We start from the raw sequence: 19,584 nt of genomic DNA, 5'->3' as shown, positions 1-19,584 counted from the left end.
TAGCAACGTGTCATTTCTTCAGTGTTGTCACATGAAAAGATATAATAAAATATTTACACTGTTATACAGGCTGTACACTCACTACTTTACATTGTAACAAAGTGTCATTTCTTCAGTGTTGTCACATGAAAATATATAATAAAATATTTACACTGTTATACAGGCTGTACACTCACTACTTTACATTGTAACAAAGTGTCATTTCTTCAGTGTTGTCACATGAAAAGATATAATAAAATATTTACACTGTTATACAGGCTGTACACTCACTACTTTACATTGTAGTAAAGTGTCATTTCTTCAGTGTTGTCACATGAAAAGATATAATAAAATATTTACACTGTTATATAGGCTGTACACTCACTACTTTACATTGTAGTAAAGTGTCATTTCTTCAGTGTTGTCACATGAAAAGATATAATAAAATATTTACACTGTTATACAGGCTGTACACTCACTACTTTACATTGTAGTAAAGTGTCAGTTCTTCAGTGTTGTCACATGAAAAGATATAATAAAATATTTACACTGTTATATAGGCTGTACACTCACTACTTTACATTGTAGTAAAGTGGCATTTCTTCAGTGTTGTCACATGAAAAGATATAATAAATATTTACACTGTTATACAGGCTGTACACTCACTACTTTACATTGTAGTAAAGTGTCATTTCTTCAGTGTTGTCACATGAAAAGATATAATAAATATTTACACTGTTATACAGGCTGTACACTCACTACTTTACATTGTAGTAAAGTGTCATTTCTTCAGTGTTATTACATGAAAATATATAATAAAATATTTACACTGTTATACAGGCTGTACACTCACTAATTTACATTGTAGTAAAGTGTAATTTCTTCAGTGTTGTCACATGAAAAGATATAATAAAACATTTACACTGTTATACAGGCTGTACACTCACTACTTTACATTGTAACAAAGTGTCATTTCTTCAGTGTTGTCACATGAAAAGATATAATAAATATTTACACTGTTATACAAACTGTACACTCACTACTTTACATTGTAGTAAAGTGTAATTTCTTCAGTGTTGTCACATGAAAATATATAATAAAATATTTACACTGTTATACAGGCTGTACACTCACTACTTTACATTGTAACAAAGTGTCATTTCTTCAGTATTGTCACATGAAAAGATATAATAAAATATTTACACTGTTATACAGGCTGTACACTCACTACTTTACATTGTAACAAAGTGTCATTTCTTCAGTGTTGTCCCATGAAAATATATAATAAAATATTTACACTGTTATACAGGCTGTACACTCACTACTTTACATTGTAGTAAAGTGTCATTTCTTCAGTGTTGTCACATGAAAAGATATAATAAATATTTACACTGTTATACAGGCTATACACTCACTACTTTACATTGTAACAAAGTGTCATTTCTTCAGTATTGTCACATGAAAATATATAATAAAATATTTACACTGTTATACAGGCTGTACACTCACTACTTTACATTGTAACAAAGTGTAATTTCTTCAGTCTTGTCACATGAAAATATATAATAAAATATTTACACTGTTATACAGGCTGTACACTCACTACTTTACATTGTAACAAAGTGTCATTTCTTCAGTATTGTCACATGAAAAGATTTAATAAATATTTACACTGTTATACAGGCTGTACACTCACTACTTTACACTGTAGCAAAGTGTCATTTCTTCAGTGTTGTCACATGAAAAGATATAATAAAATATTTACAATGTTATACAGGCTGTACACTCACTACTTTACATTGTAACAAAGTGTCATTTCTTCAGTGTTGTCACATAAAAATATATAATAAAATATTTACACTGTTATACAGGCTGTATACTCACTACTTTACATTGTAGTAAAGTGTCATTTCTTCAGTGTTGTCACATGAAAAAATATAATAAAATATTCACACTGTTATACAGGCTGTACACTCACTACTTTACATTGTAGCAAAGTGTCATTTCTTCAGTGCTGTCACATGAAAATATATAATAAAATATTTACACTGTTATACAGGCTGTACACTCACTACTTTACATTGTAGCAAAGTGTCATTTCTTCAGTGCTGTCACATGAAAAGATATAATACAATATTTACACTGTTATACAGGCTGTGCACTCACTACTTTACATTGTAACAAAGTGTCATTTCTTCAGTGTTGTCACATGAAAAGATATAATAAAATATTTACACTGTTATACAGGCTGTACACTCACTACTTTACATTGTAACAAAGTGTCATTTCTTCAGTGTTGTCACATGAAAAGATATAATAAAATATTTACAATGTTATACAGGCTGTACACTCACTACTTTACATTGTAGTAAAGTGTCATTTCTTCAGTGTTGTCACATGAAAAGATATAATAAATATTTACACTGTTATACAGGCTGTACACTCACTACTTTACATTGTAGCAACGTGTCATTTCTTCAGTGTTGTCACATGAAAAGATATAATAAAATATTTACAATGTTATACAGGCTGTACACTCACTACTTTACATTGTAGTAAAGTGTCATTTCTTCAGTGTTGTCACATGAAAAGATATAATAAATATTTACACTGTTATACAGGCTGTACACTCACTACTTTACATTGTAGCAAAGTGTCATTTCTTCAGTGTTGTCACATGAAAAGATATAATAAATATTTACACTGTTATACAGGCTGTACACTCACTACTTTACATTGTAACAAAGTGTCATTTCTTCAGTGTTGTCACATGAAAATATATAATAAAATATTTACACTGTTATACAGGCTGTACACTCACTACTTTACATTGTAACAAAGTGTCATTTCTTCAGTGTTGTCACATGAAAAGATATAATAAAATATTTACACTGTTATACAGGCTGTACACTCACTACTTTACATTGTAACAAAGTGTCATTTCTTCAGTGTTGTCACATGAAAATATATAATAAAATATTTACACTGTTATACAGGCTGTACACTCACTACTTTACATTGTAACAAAGTGTCATTTCTTCAGTGTTGTCACATGAAAAGATATAATAAAATATTTACACTGTTATACAGGCTGTACACTCACTACTTTACATTGTAGTAAAGTGTCAGTTCTTCAGTGTTGTCACATGAAAAGATATAATAAAATATTTACACTGTTATACAGGCTGTACACTCACTACTTTATATTGTAACAAAGTGTCATTTCTTCAGTGTTGTCACATGAAAAGATATAATAAAATATTTACACTGTTATACAGGCTGCACACTCACTACTTTACATTGTAGTAAAGTGTCATTTCTTCAGTGTTGTCACATGAAAAGATATAATAAAATATTTACACTGCTATACAGGCTGTACACTCACTACTTTATATTGTAACAAAGTGTCATTTCTTCAGTGTTGTCACATGAAAAGATATAATAAAATATTTACACTGTTATACAGGCTGTACACTCACTACTTTACATTGTAGTAAAGTGTCATTTCTTCAGTGTTGTCACATGAAAAGATATAATAAATATTTACACTGTTATACAGGCTGTATACTCACTACTTTACATTGTAACAAAGTGTCATTTCTTCAGTGTTGTCACATGAAAAGATATAATAAATATTTACACTGTTATACAGGCTGTACACTCACTACTTTACATTGTAGTAAAGTGTCATTTCTTCAGTGTTGTCACATGAAAAGATATAATAAATATTTACACTGTTATACAGGCTGTATACTCACTACTTTACATTGTAACAAAGTGTCATTTCTTCAGTGTTGTCACATGAAAAGATATAATAAATATTTACACTGTTATACAGGCTGTACACTTACTACTTTACATTGTAGTAAAGTGTCATTTCTTCAGTGTTGTCACATGAAAAGATATAATAAATATTTACACTGTTATACAGGCTGTACACTCACTACTTTACATTGTAGCAACGTGTCATTTCTTCAGTGTTGTCACATGAAAAGATATAATAAAATATTTACACTGTTATACAGGCTGTACACTCACTACTTTACATTGTAACAAAGTGTCATTTCTTCAGTGTTGTCACATGAAAATATATAATAAAATATTTACACTGTTATACAGGCTGTACACTCACTACTTTACATTGTAACAAAGTGTCATTTCTTCAGTGTTGTCACATGAAAAGATATAATAAAATATTTACACTGTTATACAGGCTGTACACTCACTACTTTACATTGTAACAAAGTGTCATTTCTTCAGTGTTGTCACATGAAAATATATAATAAAATATTTACACTGTTATACAGGCTGTACACTCACTACTTTACATTGTAACAAAGTGTCATTTCTTCAGTGTTGTCACATGAAAAGATATAATAAAATATTTACACTGTTATACAGGCTGTACACTCACTACTTTACATTGTAGTAAAGTGTCAGTTCTTCAGTGTTGTCACATGAAAAGATATAATAAAATATTTACACTGTTATACAGGCTGTACACTCACTACTTTATATTGTAACAAAGTGTCATTTCTTCAGTGTTGTCACATGAAAAGATATAATAAAATATTTACACTGTTATACAGGCTGTACACTCACTACTTTACATTGTAGTAAAGTGTCATTTCTTCAGTGTTGTCACATGAAAAGATATAATAAAATATTTACACTGCTATACAGGCTGTACACTCACTACTTTATATTGTAACAAAGTGTCATTTCTTCAGTGTTGTCACATGAAAAGATATAATAAAATATTTACACTGTTATACAGGCTGTACACTCACTACTTTACATTGTAGTAAAGTGTCATTTCTTCAGTGTTGTCACATGAAAAGATATAATAAAATATTTACACTGTTATACAGGCTGTACACTCACTACTTTACATTGTAACAAAGTGTCATTTCTTCAGTGTTGTCACATGAAAAGATATAATAAATATTTACACTGTTATACAGGCTGTACACTCACTACTTTACATTGTAGTAAAGTGTCATTTCTTCAGTGTTGTCACATGAAAAGATATAATAAATATTTACACTGTTATACAGGCTGTATACTCACTACTTTACATTGTAACAAAGTGTCATTTCTTCAGTGTTGTCACATGAAAAGATATAATAAATATTTACACTGTTATACAGGCTGTACACTCACTACTTTACATTGTAGCAAAGTGTCATTTCTTCAGTGTTGTCACATGAAAAGATAAAATAAAATATTTACACAAATGTGAGGGGTACTTTTGTGAGATACTGTAAATAAAAAAATAAAAAACACAAGGCATTATTTCTATTTAAATGGAATGATAGCAAAAATTTGAAAAATGCTCCGGTATTTTGGGCAAGTTTTTCTCTGGAATTCCTAGTAGCGAAGGGGTTAAACACAGCACCCTATCCTCTCAGTACACACAGCATCTTATCCTCTCACTACACACAGCATCTTATCCTCTCACTACACACAGCACCCTATCCTCTCACTACACACAGCACCCTATCCTCTCACTACACACAGCACCCTATCCTCTCACTACACACAGCACCTTATCCTCTCACTACACACAGCACCCTATCCTCTCACTACACACAGCACCCTATCCTCTCACTACACACAGCACCTTATCCTCTCACTACACACAGCACCCTATCCTCTCACTACACACAGCACCCTATCCTCTCACTACACACAGCACCCTATCCTCTCACTACACACAGCACCCTATCCTCTCACTACACACAGCACCCTATCCTCTCACTACACACAGCACCTTATCCTCTCACTACACACAGCACCTTATCCTCTCACTACACACAGCACCCTATCCTCTCACTACACACAGCACCTTATCCTCTCACTACACACAGCACCTTATCCTCTCACTACACACAGCACCCTATCCTCTCACTACACACAGCACCCTATCCTCTCACTACACACAGCACCTTATCCTCTCACTACACACAGCACCTTATCCTCTCACTACACACAGCACCTTATCCTCTCACTACACACAGCACCTTATCCTCTCACTAAACACAGCACCTTATCCTCTCACTACACACAGCACCCTATCCTCTCACTACACACAGCACCCTATCCTCTCACTACACACAGCACCCTATCCTCTCACTACACACAGCACCCTATCCTCTCACTACACACAGCACCTTATCCTCTCACTACACACAGCACCTTATCCTCTCACTACACACAGCACCTTATCCTCTCACTACACACAGCACCCTATCCTCTCACTACACACAGCACCTTATCCTCTCACTACACACAGCACCTTATCCTCTCACTACACACAGCACCTTATCCTCTCACTACACACAGCACCTTATCCTCTCACTACACACAGCACCTTATCCTCTCACTACACACAGCACCCTATCCTCTCACTACACACAGCACCCTATCCTCTCACTACACACAGCAACCTATCCTCTCACTACACACAGCACCCTATCCTCTCACTACACACAGCACCTTATCCTCTCACTACACACAGCACCCTATCCTCTCACTACACACAGCACCCTATCCTCTCACTACACACAGCACCTTATCCTCTCACTACACACAGCACCCTATCCTCTCACTACACACAGCACCCTATCCTCTCACTACACACAGCACCCTATCCTCTCACTACACACAGCACCCTATCCTCTCACTACACACAGCACCCTATCCTCTCACTACACACAGCACCTTATCCTCTCACTACACACAGCACCCTATCCTCTCACTACACACAGCACCTTATCCTCTCACTACACACAGCACCCTATCCTCTCACTACACACAGCACCTTATCCTCTCACTACACACAGCACCTTATCCTCTCACTACATACAGCACCCTATCCTCTCACTACACACAGCACCCTATCCTCTCACTACACACAGCACCCTATCCTCTCACTACACACAGCACCCTATCCTCTCACTACACACAGCACCTTATCCTCTCACTACACACAGCACCCTATCCTCTCACTACACACAGCACCCTATCCTCTCACTACACACAGCACCCTATCCTCTCACTACACACAGCACCCTATCCTCTCACTACACACAGCACCTTATCCTCTCACTACACACAGCACCTTATCCTCTCACTACACACAGCACCCTATCCTCTCACTACACACATCACCTTATCCTCTCACTACACACAGCACCTTATCCTCTCACTACATACAGCACCTTATCCTCTCACTACACACAGCACCCTATCCTCTCACTACACACAGCACCCTATCCTCTCACTACACACAGCACCCTATCCTCTCACTACACACAGCACCCTATCCTCTCACTACACACAGCACCTTATCCTCTCACTACACACAGCACCCTATCCTCTCACTACACACAGCACCCTATCCTCTCACTACACACAGCACCTTATCCTCTCACTACACACAGCACCTTATCCTCTCACTACACACAGCACCTTATCCTCTCACTACACACAGCACCCTATCCTCTCACTACACACAGCACCCTATCCTCTCACTACACACAGCACCCTATCCTCTCACTACACACAGCACCTTATCCTCTCACTACACACAGCACCTTATCCTCTCACTACACACAGCACCCTATCCTCTCACTACACACAGCACCTTATCCTCTCACTACACACAGCACCCTATCCTCTCACTACACACAGCACCTTATCCTCTCACTACATACAGCACCTTATCCTCTCACTACACACAGCACCCTATCCTCTCACTACACACAGCACCCTATCCTCTCACTACACACAGCACCCTATCCCCTCTCTGTATACAACACCCCATACCCTCACTCTGTATATAGTACTCATCCCTTCTCTCTGTATATAGTACTCATCCCCTCTCTGTATATAGTACTCATCCCCTCTCTGTATATAGTACTTATCCCCTCTCTGTATATAGTACTCATCCCCTCTCTGTATATAGTACTCATCCCCTCTCTCTGTATATAGTACTCATCCCCTCTCTGTATATAGTACTCATCCCCTCTCTGTATATAGTACTCATCCCCTCTCTCTGTATATAGTACTCATCCCCTCTCTGTATACAGTACTCATCCCCTCTCTGTATATAGTACTCATCCCCTCTCTGTATATAGTACTCATCCCCTCTCTGTATACAGTACTCATCCCCTCTCTGTATATAGTACTCATCCCCTCTCTGTATACAGTACTCATCCCCTCTCTGTATATAGTACTCATCCTTCTCTGTATACAGTACTCATCCCCTCTCTGTATATAGTACTCATCCCCTCTCTGTATACAGTACTCATCCCCTCACTCTGTATATAGTACTCATCCCCTCTCTGTATATAGTACTCATCCCCTCTCTCTGTATATAGTACTCATCCCCTCTCTGTATATAGTACTCATCCCCTCTCTGTATACAGTACTCATCCCCTCTCTGTATATAGTACTCATCCCCTCTCTCTGTATATAGTACTCATCCCCTCTCTGTATATAGTACTCATCCCCTCTCTGTATATAGTACTCATCCCCTCTCTGTATATAGCACTCATCCCCTCTATCTGTATATAGTACTCATCCCCTCTCTGTATATAGTACTCATCCCCTCTTTGTATATAGTACTCATCCCCTCTCTGTATATAGTACTCATCCCCTCTCTGTATATAGTACTCATCCCCTCTCTCTGTATATAGTACTCATCCCCTCTCTGTATATAGTACTCATCCCCTCTCTGTATATATTACTCATCCCCTCTCTGTATATAGTACTCATCCCCTCTCTGTATATAGTATTCATCCCCTCTCTGTATATAGTACTCATCCCCTCTCTGTATATAGTACTCATCCCCTCTCTGTATATATTACTCATCCCCTCTCTGTATATAGTACTCATCCCCTCTCTGTATATAGTACTCATCCCCTCTCTGTATATAGTACTCATCCCCTCTCTGTATATAGTACTTATCCCCTCTCTGTATATAGTACTTATCCCCTCTCTGTATATAGTACTCATCCCCTCTCTGTATATAGTACTCATCCCCTCTCTCTGTATATAGTACTCATCCCCTCTCTGTATATAGTACTCATCCCCTCTCTGTATATAGTACTCATCCCCTCTCTCTGTATATAGTACTCATCCCCTCTCTGTATACAGTACTCATCCCCTCTCTGTATATAGTACTCATCCCCTCTCTGTATATAGTACTCATCCCCTCTCTGTATACAGTACTCATCCCCTCTCTGTATATAGTACTCATCCCCTCTCTGTATACAGTACTCATCCCCTCTCTGTATATAGTACTCATCCTTCTCTGTATACAGTACTCATCCCCTCTCTGTATATAGTACTCATCCCCTCTCTGTATACAGTACTCATCCCCTCACTCTGTATATAGTACTCATCCCCTCTCTGTATATAGTACTCATCCCCTCTCTCTGTATATAGTACTCATCCCCTCTCTGTATATAGTACTCATCCCCTCTCTGTATACAGTACTCATCCCCTCTCTGTATATAGTACTCATCCCCTCTCTCTGTATATAGTACTCATCCCCTCTCTGTATATAGTACTCATCCCCTCTCTGTATATAGTACTCATCCCCTCTCTGTATATAGCACTCATCCCCTCTATCTGTATATAGTACTCATCCCCTCTCTGTATATAGTACTCATCCCCTCTCTGTATATAGTACTCATCCCCTCTCTGTATATAGTACTCATCCCCTCTCTGTATATAGTACTCATCCCCTCTCTCTGTATATAGTACTCATCCCCTCTCTGTATATAGTACTCATCCCCTCTCTGTATATATTACTCATCCCCTCTCTGTATATAGTACTCATCCCCTCTCTGTATATAGTATTCATCCCCTCTCTGTATATAGTACTCATCCCCTCTCTGTATATAGTACTCATCCCCTCTCTGTATACAGTACTCATCCCCTCTCTGTATATAGTACTCATCCCCTCACTGTATATAGTACTCATCCCCTCTCTGTATATAGTACTCATCCCCTCTCTGTATATAGTACTCATCCCCTCTCTGTATACAGTACTCATCCCCTCTCTGTATATAGTACTCATCCCCTCTCTGTATACAGTACTCATCCCCTCTCTGTATATAGTACTCATCCCCTCACTGTATATAGTACTCATCCCCTCTCTGTATATAGTACTCATCCCCTCTCTCTGTATATAGTACTCATCCCCTCTCTGTATATAGTACTCATCCCCTCTCTGTATACAGTACTCCTCCTCTCTCTGTATACAGAACCCCTACCATTCTATGTCTACAAGCATCAGATATATGGAGATGGATCTCACCTGTAATTGTTGGGTTAATACCAAGAAGTAGAATTAAAGATGCTGGAATCAAATAGATCATCTGAAATGAAGAGGATGGAAAAAGCTTGAATAAAATGTGCAGAATACACTGAAAAGCACAAATGATTAATCGTGTAAAATGTGTCTGTTACATGTGAGAGGCTGCATTATCACAGACCCAGTGACGTGCAGCTTGTCTAGACTCTGGGATCACTAACGCTTGTGAGTTATGTGCTGTGGTATGGGTAGCATTATGTTGTGCTGTGGGTATGGGTAGCATTATGTTGTGCTGTGGGTATGGGTAGCATTATGTTGTGCTGTGGGTATGGGTAGCATTATGTTGTGCTGTGGGTATGGGTAGCATTATGTTGTGCTGTGGTATGGGTAGCATTATGTTGTGCTGTGGGTATGGGTAGCATTATGTTGTGCTGTGGGTATGGGTAGCATTATGTTGTGCTGTGGGTATGGGTAGCATTATGTTGTGCTGTGGTATGGGTAGCATTATGTTGTGCTGTGGTATGGGTAGCATTATGTTGTGCTGTGGGTATGGGTAGCATTATGTTGTGCTGTGGGTATGGGTAGCATTATGTTGTGCTGTGGTATGGGTAGCATTATGTTGTGCTGTGGTATGGGTAGCATTATGTTGTGCTGTGGGTATGGGTAGCATTATGTTGTGCTGTGGGTATGGGTAGCATTATGTTGTGCTGTGGGTATGGGTAGCATTATGTTGTGCTGTGGTATGGGTAGCATTATGTTGTGCTGTGGGTATGGGTAGCATTATGTTGTGCTGTGGGTATGGGTAGCATTATGTTGTGCTGTGGTATGGGTAGCATTATGTTGTGCTGTGGTATGGGTAGCATTATGTTGTGCTGTGGTATGGGTAGCATTATGTTGTGCTGTGTGTATGGGTAGCATTATGTTGTGCTGTGGGTATGGGTAGCATTATGTTGTGCTGTGGTATGGGTAGCATTATGTTGTGCTGTGGGTATGGGTAGCATTATGTTGTGCTGTGGTATGGGTAGCATTATGTTGTGCTGTGGTATGGGTAGCATTATGTTGTGCTGTGGTATGGGTAGCATTATGTTGTGCTGTGTGTATGGGTAGCATTATGTTGTGCTGTGGGTATGGGTAGCATTATGTTGTACTGTGTGTATCGGTAGCATGTGGGCATTATGTTGTGCTGTTGTATGGGTAGCATTATGTTGTGCTGTGGTATGGGTAGCATTATGTTGTGCTGTGGGTATGGGTAGCATTATGTTGTTCTGTGGTATGGGTAGCATTATGTTGTGCTGTGTGTATGGGTAGCATTATGTTGTGCTGTGTGTATGGGTAGCATTATGTTCTGCTGTGGTATGGGTAGCATTATGTTGTGCTGTGGGTATGGGTAGCATTATGTTGTGCTGTGGTATGGGTAGCATTATGTTGTGCTGTGGTATGGGTAGCATTATGTTGTGCTGTGGTATGGGTAGCATTATGTTGTGCTGTGGTATGGGTAGCATTATGTTGTGCTGTGTGTATGGGTAGCATTATGTTGTGCTGTGGGTATGGGTAGCATTATGTTGTGCTGTGGTATGGGTAGCATTATGTTGTGCTGTGGGTATGGGTAGCATTATGTTGTGCTGTGGGTATGGGTAGCATTATGTTGTGCTGTGGTATGGGTAGCATTATGTTGTGCTGTGGTATGGGTAGCATTATGTTGTGCTGTGGTATGGGTAGCATTATGTTGTGCTGTGGGTATGGGTAGCATTATGTTGTGCTGTGGTATGGGTAGCATTATGTTGTGCTGTGGGTATGGGTAGCATTATGTTGTGCTGTGGGTATGGGTAGCATTATGTTGTGCTGTGGTATGGGTAGTATTATGTTGTGCTGTGGTATGGGTAGCATTATGTTGTGCTGTGGGTATGGGTAGCATTATGTTGTGCTGTGGGTATGGGTAGCATTATGTTGTGCTGTGGGTATGGGTAGCATTATGTTGTGCTGTGGTATGGGTAGCATTATGTTGTGCTGTGGGTATGGGTAGCATTATGTTGTGCTGTGGTATGGGTAGCATTATGTTGTGCTGTGGTATGGGTAGCATTATGTTGTGCTGTGGGTATGGGTAGCATTATGTTGTGCTGTGGTATGGGTAGCATTATGTTGTGCTGTGGGTATGGGTAGCATTATGTTGTGCTGTGGGTATGGGTAGCATTATGTTGTGCTGTGGTATGGGTAGTATTATGTTGTGCTGTGGTATGGGTAGCATTATGTTGTGCTGTGGGTATGGGTAGCATTATGTTGTGCTGTGGGTATGGGTAGCATTATGTTGTGCTGTGGGTATGGGTAGCATTATGTTGTGCTGTGGTATGGGTAGCATTATGTTGTGCTGTGGGTATGGGTAGCATTATGTTGTGCTGTGGTATGGGTAGCATTATGTTGTGCTGTGGTATGGGTAGCATTATGTTGTGCTGTGGTATGGGTAGCATTATGTTGTGCTGTGTGTATGGGTAGCATTATGTTGTGCTGTGGGTATGGGTAGCATTATGTTGTGCTGTGGTATGGGTAGCATTATGTTGTGCTGTGGGTATGGGTAGCATTATGTTGTGCTGTGGTATGGGTAGCATTATGTTGTGCTGTGGTATGGGTAGCATTATGTTGTGCTGTGGTATGGGTAGCATTATGTTGTGCTGTGTGTATGGGTAGCATTATGTTGTGCTGTGGGTATGGGTAGCATTATGTTGTACTGTGTGTATCGGTAGCATGTGGGCATTATGTTGTGCTGTTGTATGGGTAGCATTATGTTGTGCTGTGGTATGGGTAGCATTATGTTGTGCTGTGGGTATGGGTAGCATTATGTTGTTCTGTGGTATGGGTAGCATTATGTTGTGCTGTGTGTATGGGTAGCATTATGTTGTGCTGTGTGTATGGGTAGCATTATGTTGTGCTGTGGTATGGGTAGCATTATGTTGTGCTGTGGGTATGGGTAGCATTATGTTGTGCTGTGGTATGGGTAGCATTATGTTGTGCTGTGGTATGGGTAGCATTATGTTGTGCTGTGGTATGGGTAGCATTATGTTGTGCTGTGGTATGGGTAGCATTATGTTGTGCTGTGTGTATGGGTAGCATTATGTTGTGCTGTGGTATGGGTAGCATTATGTTGTGCTGTGGTATGGGTAGCATTATGTTGTGCTGTGGTATGGGTAGCATTATGTTGTGCTGTGGGCATGGGTAGCATGTGGGCATTATGTTGTGCTGTGGTATGGGTAGCATTATGTTGTGCTGTGGGTATGGGTAGCATTATGTTGTGCTGTGGTATGGGTAGCATTATGTTGTGCTGTGGGTATGGGTAGCATTATGTTGTGCTGTGGGTATGGGTAGCATTATGTTGTGCTGTGGGTATGGGTAGCATTATGTTGTGCTGTGGTATGGGTAGCATTATGTTGTGCTGTGGTATGGGTAGCATTATGTTGTGCTGTGGGTATGGGTAGCATTATGTTGTGCTGTGGTATGGGTAGCATTATGTTGTGCTGTGGGTATGGGTAGCATTATGTTGTGCTGTGGGTATGGGTAGCATTATGTTGTGCTGTGGTATGGGTAGCATTATGTTGTGCTGTGGGTATGGGTAGCATTATGTTGTGCTGTGGGTATGGGTAGCATTATGTTGTGCTGTGGTATGGGTAGCATTATGTTGTGCTGTGGTATGGGTAGCATTATGTTGTGCTGTGGTATGGGTAGCATTATGTTGTGCTGTGTGAATGGGTAGCATTATGTTGTGCTGTGTGTATGGGTAGCATGTGGGTATTATGTTGTACTGTGTGTATCGGTAGCATGTGGGCATTATGTTGTGCTGTGGTATGGGTAGCATTATGTTGTGCTGTGGGTATGGGTAGCATTATGTTGTGCTGTGTGTATGGGTAGCATTATGTTGTGCTGTGGTATGGGTAGCATTATGTTGTGCTGTGGTATGGGTAGCATTATGTTGTGCTGTGGTATGGGTAGAATTATGTTGTGCTGTGGGTATGGGTAGCATTATGTTGTGCTGTGGTATGGGTAGCATTATGTTGTGCTGTGTGTATGGGTAGCATTATGTTGTGCTGTGGTATGGGTAGCATTATGTTGTGCTGTGGTATGGGTAGCATTATGTTGTGCTGTGTGTATGGGTAGCATTATGTTGTGCTGTGGTATGGGTAGCATTATGTTGTGCTGTGGTATGGGTAGCATTATGTTGTGCTGTGGTATGGGTAGCATTATGTTGTGCTGTGGGCATGGGTAGCATGTGGGCATTATGTTGTGCTGTGGTATGGGTAGCATTATGTTGTGCTGTGGGTATGGGTAGCATTATGTTGTGCTGTGGTATGGGTAGCATTATGTTGTGCTGTGGTATGGGTAGCATTATGTTGTGCTGTGGGCATGGGTAGCATGTGGGCATTATGTTGTGCTGTGGTATGGGTAGCATTATGTTGTGCTGTGGGTATGGGTAGCATTATGTTGTGCTGTGGTATGGGTAGCATTATGTTGTGCTGTGGGTATGGGTAGCATTATGTTGTGCTGTGGGTATGGGTAGCATTATGTTGTGCTGTGGTATGGGTAGCATTATGTTGTGCTGTGGTATGGGTAGCATTATGTTGTGCTGTGGGTATGGGTAGCATTATGTTGTGCTGTGGTATGGGTAGCATTATGTTGTGCTGTGGGTATGGGTAGCATTATGTTGTGCTGTGGGTATGGGTAGCATTATGTTGTGCTGTGGGTATGGGTAGCATTATGTTGTGCTGTGGGTATGGGTAGCATTATGTTGTGCTGTGGTATGGGTAGCATTATGTTGTGCTGTGGGTATGGGTAGCATTATGTTGTGCTGTGGTATGGGTAGCATTATGTTGTGTTGTGGGCATGGGTAGCATGTGGGCATTATGTTGTGCTGTGGTATGAGTAGAATTATGTTGTGCTGTGGGTATGGGTAGCATTATGTTGTGCTGTGGTATGGGTAGCATTATGTTGTGCTGTGGTATGGGTAGCATTATGTTGTGCTGTGGGTATGGGTAGCATTATGTTGTGCTGTGGGTATGGGTAGCATTATGTTGTGCTGTGGGTATGGGTAGCATTATGTTGTGCTGTGGTATGGGTAGCATTATGTTGTGCTGTGGGTATGGGTAGCATTATGTTGTGCTGTGGTATGGGTAGCATTATGTTGTGTTGTGGGCATGGGTAGCATGTGGGCATTATGTTGTGCTGTGGGTATGGGTAGCATGTGGGCATTATGTTGTGCTGTGTGTATGGGTAGCATGTGGGCATTATGTTGTGCTGTGGGTATGGGTAGCATGTGGGCATTATGTTGTGCTGTGGGTATAGGTAGCATGTGGGCATTATGTTGTGCTGTGGGTATGGGTAGCATGTGGGCATTGTGTTGTGCTGTGGGTATGGGTAGCATGTGGGCATTATGTTGTACTGTGTGTATGGGTAGCATGTGGGCATTATGTTGTACTGTGTGTATGGGTAGCATGTGGGTATTATGTTGTGCTGTGTGTATGGGTAGCATGTGGGCATTATGTTGTACTGTGGGTATGGGTAGCATGTGGGCATTATGTTGTGCTGTGGGTATGGGTAGCATGTGGGCATTATGTTGTACTGTGGGTATGGGTAGCATATGGGCATTATGTTGTGCTGTAGGTATGGGTAGCATGTGGGCATTATGTTGTACTGTGTGTATGGGTAGCATGTGGGCATTATGTTGTGCTGTGGGTATGGGTAGCATGTGTGCATTATGTTGTGCTGTGTGTATGGGTAGCATGTGGGCATTATGTTGTACTGTGGGTATGGGTAGCATATGGGCATTATGTTGTGCTGTGGGTATGGGTAGCATATGGGCATTATGTTGTGCTGTGGGTATGGGTAGCATATGGGCATTATGTTGTACTGTGGGTATGGGTAGCATGTGGGCATTATGTTGTGCTGTGGGTATGGGTAGCATATGGGCATTATGTTCTGCTGTGGGTATTGGTAGCATATGGGCATTATGTTGTACTGTGAGTATGGGTAGCATGTGGGCATTATGTTGTGCTGTGGGTATGGGAAGCATGTGGGCATTATGTTGTGCTGTGGGTATGGGTAGCATGTGGGCATTATGTTGTGCTGTGGGTATGGGTAGCATGTGGGCATTATGTTGTGCTGTGGGTATGGGTAGCATGTGGGCATTATGTTGTACTGTGGGTTTGGGTAGCATGTGGGCATTATGCTGTGCTGTAGGTATGGGTAGCATGTGGGCATTATGTTGTACTGTGTGTATGGGTAGCATGTGGGCATTATGTTGTGCTGTGGGTATGGGTAGTGTTACAGAAGCATTAGTTATTTTGTTGTGAAGAGCTTATTTCCCAGCAGCAATGCCTGAACCAGCAAGCCAGCGCCTAAGAAGGGCTCCAAGAAAGCCGTAACAAGTATCATTTCATAAAGAGTTAACTCTTTTTTTTTTTCAGCTTTTAGAAACTATTGCCTAAATACACGTTTGCTGGCCTCAGCTCTAAGTTTAGTGATAACAAATCCCATTGTCTAATCACCTCTGGAGCCAGACTGCTAATTGATAAGATGAACTTGTAAACTTGTTATCTTAAGTACTGTAATCCTATTGTGGCCTGTCAAAGGACAGTGCTCTCTATCTAAATGTGTGATGGGGGATTTTGTGCTTCCCCCCCTCTCCCCCTGGGAGTGCCCTGTGTGCATGTTACCTTAATAAAAAGCAGGCTGGGCATCCCAGTCCTGAGTTCTTGTTTGACCCTCAATCGCAGCGTTGACTCGTTTTTGTGGGCAGAAGGGTATCCTAGCTGTACTGCAGCTAAGGAAGATTATTCTATATTTGCGAGACTCATATAGAATACTATGGAAAGCAGCTTCTCCCCTCTTCAGCAATAGGGATCCAGGCTACTAAGCGGTCCATCTCTCAGCGAGACTAAGGGTAACCGTAACAGGTAGCATGTGGGCATTATGTTGTGCTGTGGGTATAGGTAGCATGTGGGCATTATTTTGTGCTGTAGGTATGGGTAGCATGTGGGCATTATGTTGTACTGTGTGTATGGGTAGCATGTGGGCATTATGTTGTACTGTGGGTATGGGTAGCATATGGGCATTATGTTGTGCTGTGGGTATGGGTAGCATATGGGCATTGTTACGGTTGCCTCCAGGCTGGCTGGAAGTTGGACCGTAGAAAAGGATGCTCCTAGCGCTCACCAAAGGAGCAGCAGCACCGTAGACTCTATAACTGCTGCGTAGCCACCATAAGTAATGCCGACTCTATGAACCACCGCTGCTGGGCTGGTATCTCGCCGTCTGCTCTGCGCCCTGGACCTATGGCCAGGCTCCAGTAGGTGAACCTCTTCCTTCTGTAGCAATCCCTGTAGCTAAGGGAGTATGAAGAGCATAGCAATCCCTGTAGTGATTATAAGCTGTATCCTACAAACATGAGTCAAAGCTTCAAGTTAGAGGGTCAACATAGGTCTGCTGTGCTGGAGCACACAGCCTGCTTTTATTCAGGTTACATGCAAACAGGACACTCTCAGGGGGAGGCATAAAATCCCCCATCACACATTTGATATTAGATAGAGAGACACTCCCTTTGACAGGCCACAACATTTACTTCAGCAGATAACATTACACACAATAAAACAATGCAGTCCACCTTATCAATACTAGTCTGATTAGACAATGGGAAAGTTGATCACTAAACCTAATTAGAGCTAATCCCAGCAGACTTGTATTTAGAATAGGTTTCTTGAAGCTGAACAAAATTTAACTCTTAATGGCACACAATGAAACTGAACCAAGTGGGAGAAAGCCAGGGACAAGTCATTTCACAGGTCTGGGGACATAGTCTTAAAGGGGCATTGTTCATCAAAGTCACCATATGTCCCCAGATGGTTCTTAAAGGGCCACACACACCCAACAAAAGTCAATATGTCCTCAGGGGCACAATCTTCCAGGGGCCATAGTCATGTGGAAGGAGGCTGGCAAATAGGCTTCTCCAAAATCCAGGGAAGCAGGGCAATTTTCCATTTAAAGGGCCAGTTACAAACAGCATTTTGTAACAATGTTGTACTGTGGGTATGGGTAGCATGTGGGCATTATGTTGTACTGTAGGTATGGGTAGCATGTGGGCATTATGTTGTACTGTGGGTATGGGTAGCATGTGGGCATTATGTTGTGCTGTAGGTATGGGTAGCATGTGGGCATTATGTTGTGCTGTGGGTATGGGTAGCATGTGGGCATTATGTTGTGCTGTGTGTATGGGTAGCATGTGGGCATTATGTTGTGCTGTGTGTATGGGTAGCATGTGGGCATTATCTTGTGCTGTGGGTATGGGTAGCATGTGGGCATTAGGTTGTGCTATGGGTATGGGTAGTATGTGGGCATTATGTTGTACTGTGTGTATGGGTAGCATGTGGGCATTATGTTGTGCTGTGGGTATGGGTAGCATGTGGGCATTATGTTGTACTGTAGGTATGGGTAGCATGTGGGCATTATGTTGTACTGTGGGTATAGGTAGCATGTGGGCATTATGTTGTGCTGTGTGTATGGGTAGCATGTGGGCATTATGTTGTGCTGTGGGTATGGGTAGCATGTAGGCATTATGTTGTACTGTAGGTATGGGTAGCATGTGGGCATTATGTTGTGCTGTGTGTATGGGTAGCATGTGGGCATTATGTTGTGCTGTGTGTATGGGTAGCATGTAGGCATTATGTTGTACTGTAGGTATGGGTAGCATGTGGGCATTATGTTGTGATGTGGGTATGGGTAGCATGTGGGCATTATGTTGTACTGTAGGTATGGGTAGCATGTGGGCATTATGTTGTGCTGTGTGTATGGGTAGCATGTGGGCATTATGTTGTGCTGTGGGTATGGGTAGCATGTAGGCATTATGTTGTACTGTAGGTATGGGTAGCATGTGGGCATTATGTTGTACTGTGTGTATGGGTAGCATGTGGGCATTATGTTGTGCTGTGGGTATGGGTAGCATGTGGGCATTATGTTGTGCTGTGGGTATGGGTAGCATGTGGGCATTATGTTGTACTGTGTGTATGGGTAGCATGTGGGCATTATGTTGTGCTGTGGGTATGGGTAGCATGTGTGCATTATGTTGTGCTGTGTGTATGGGTAGCATGTGGGCATTATGTTGTACTGTGGGTATGGGTAGCATATGGGCATTATGTTGTGCTGTGGGTATGGGTAGCATATGGGCATTATGTTGTGCTGTGGGTATGGGTAGCATATGGGCATTATGTTGTACTGTGGGTATGGGTAGCATGTGGGCATTATGT

At 41.2% G+C, this 19,584-nt stretch overlaps 1 protein-coding gene across 1 annotated transcript in view; it reads right to left on the bottom strand.

Moving 5' to 3' along the window:
• TMEM220 (transmembrane protein 220) overlaps positions 1 to 19,584 on the bottom strand; it is a 147,259-nt gene that overhangs the window by 54,790 nt on the left and 72,885 nt on the right. The window contains exon 2 of the mRNA XM_053710751.1: positions 10,310 to 10,370. Coding sequence (XP_053566726.1) covers positions 10,310 to 10,370 — 61 coding nt within the window. The remainder of the gene's footprint in view (positions 1 to 10,309; positions 10,371 to 19,584) is intronic.

This window comes from Bombina bombina, chromosome 1 (genome assembly GCF_027579735.1).
Source record: "Bombina bombina isolate aBomBom1 chromosome 1, aBomBom1.pri, whole genome shotgun sequence".
NCBI lineage: Eukaryota > Metazoa > Chordata > Amphibia > Anura > Bombinatoridae > Bombina > Bombina bombina.
The sequence above is the reverse complement of the archived record's forward strand: the minus strand, read 5'-3'. Positions and strand labels throughout refer to the sequence as shown.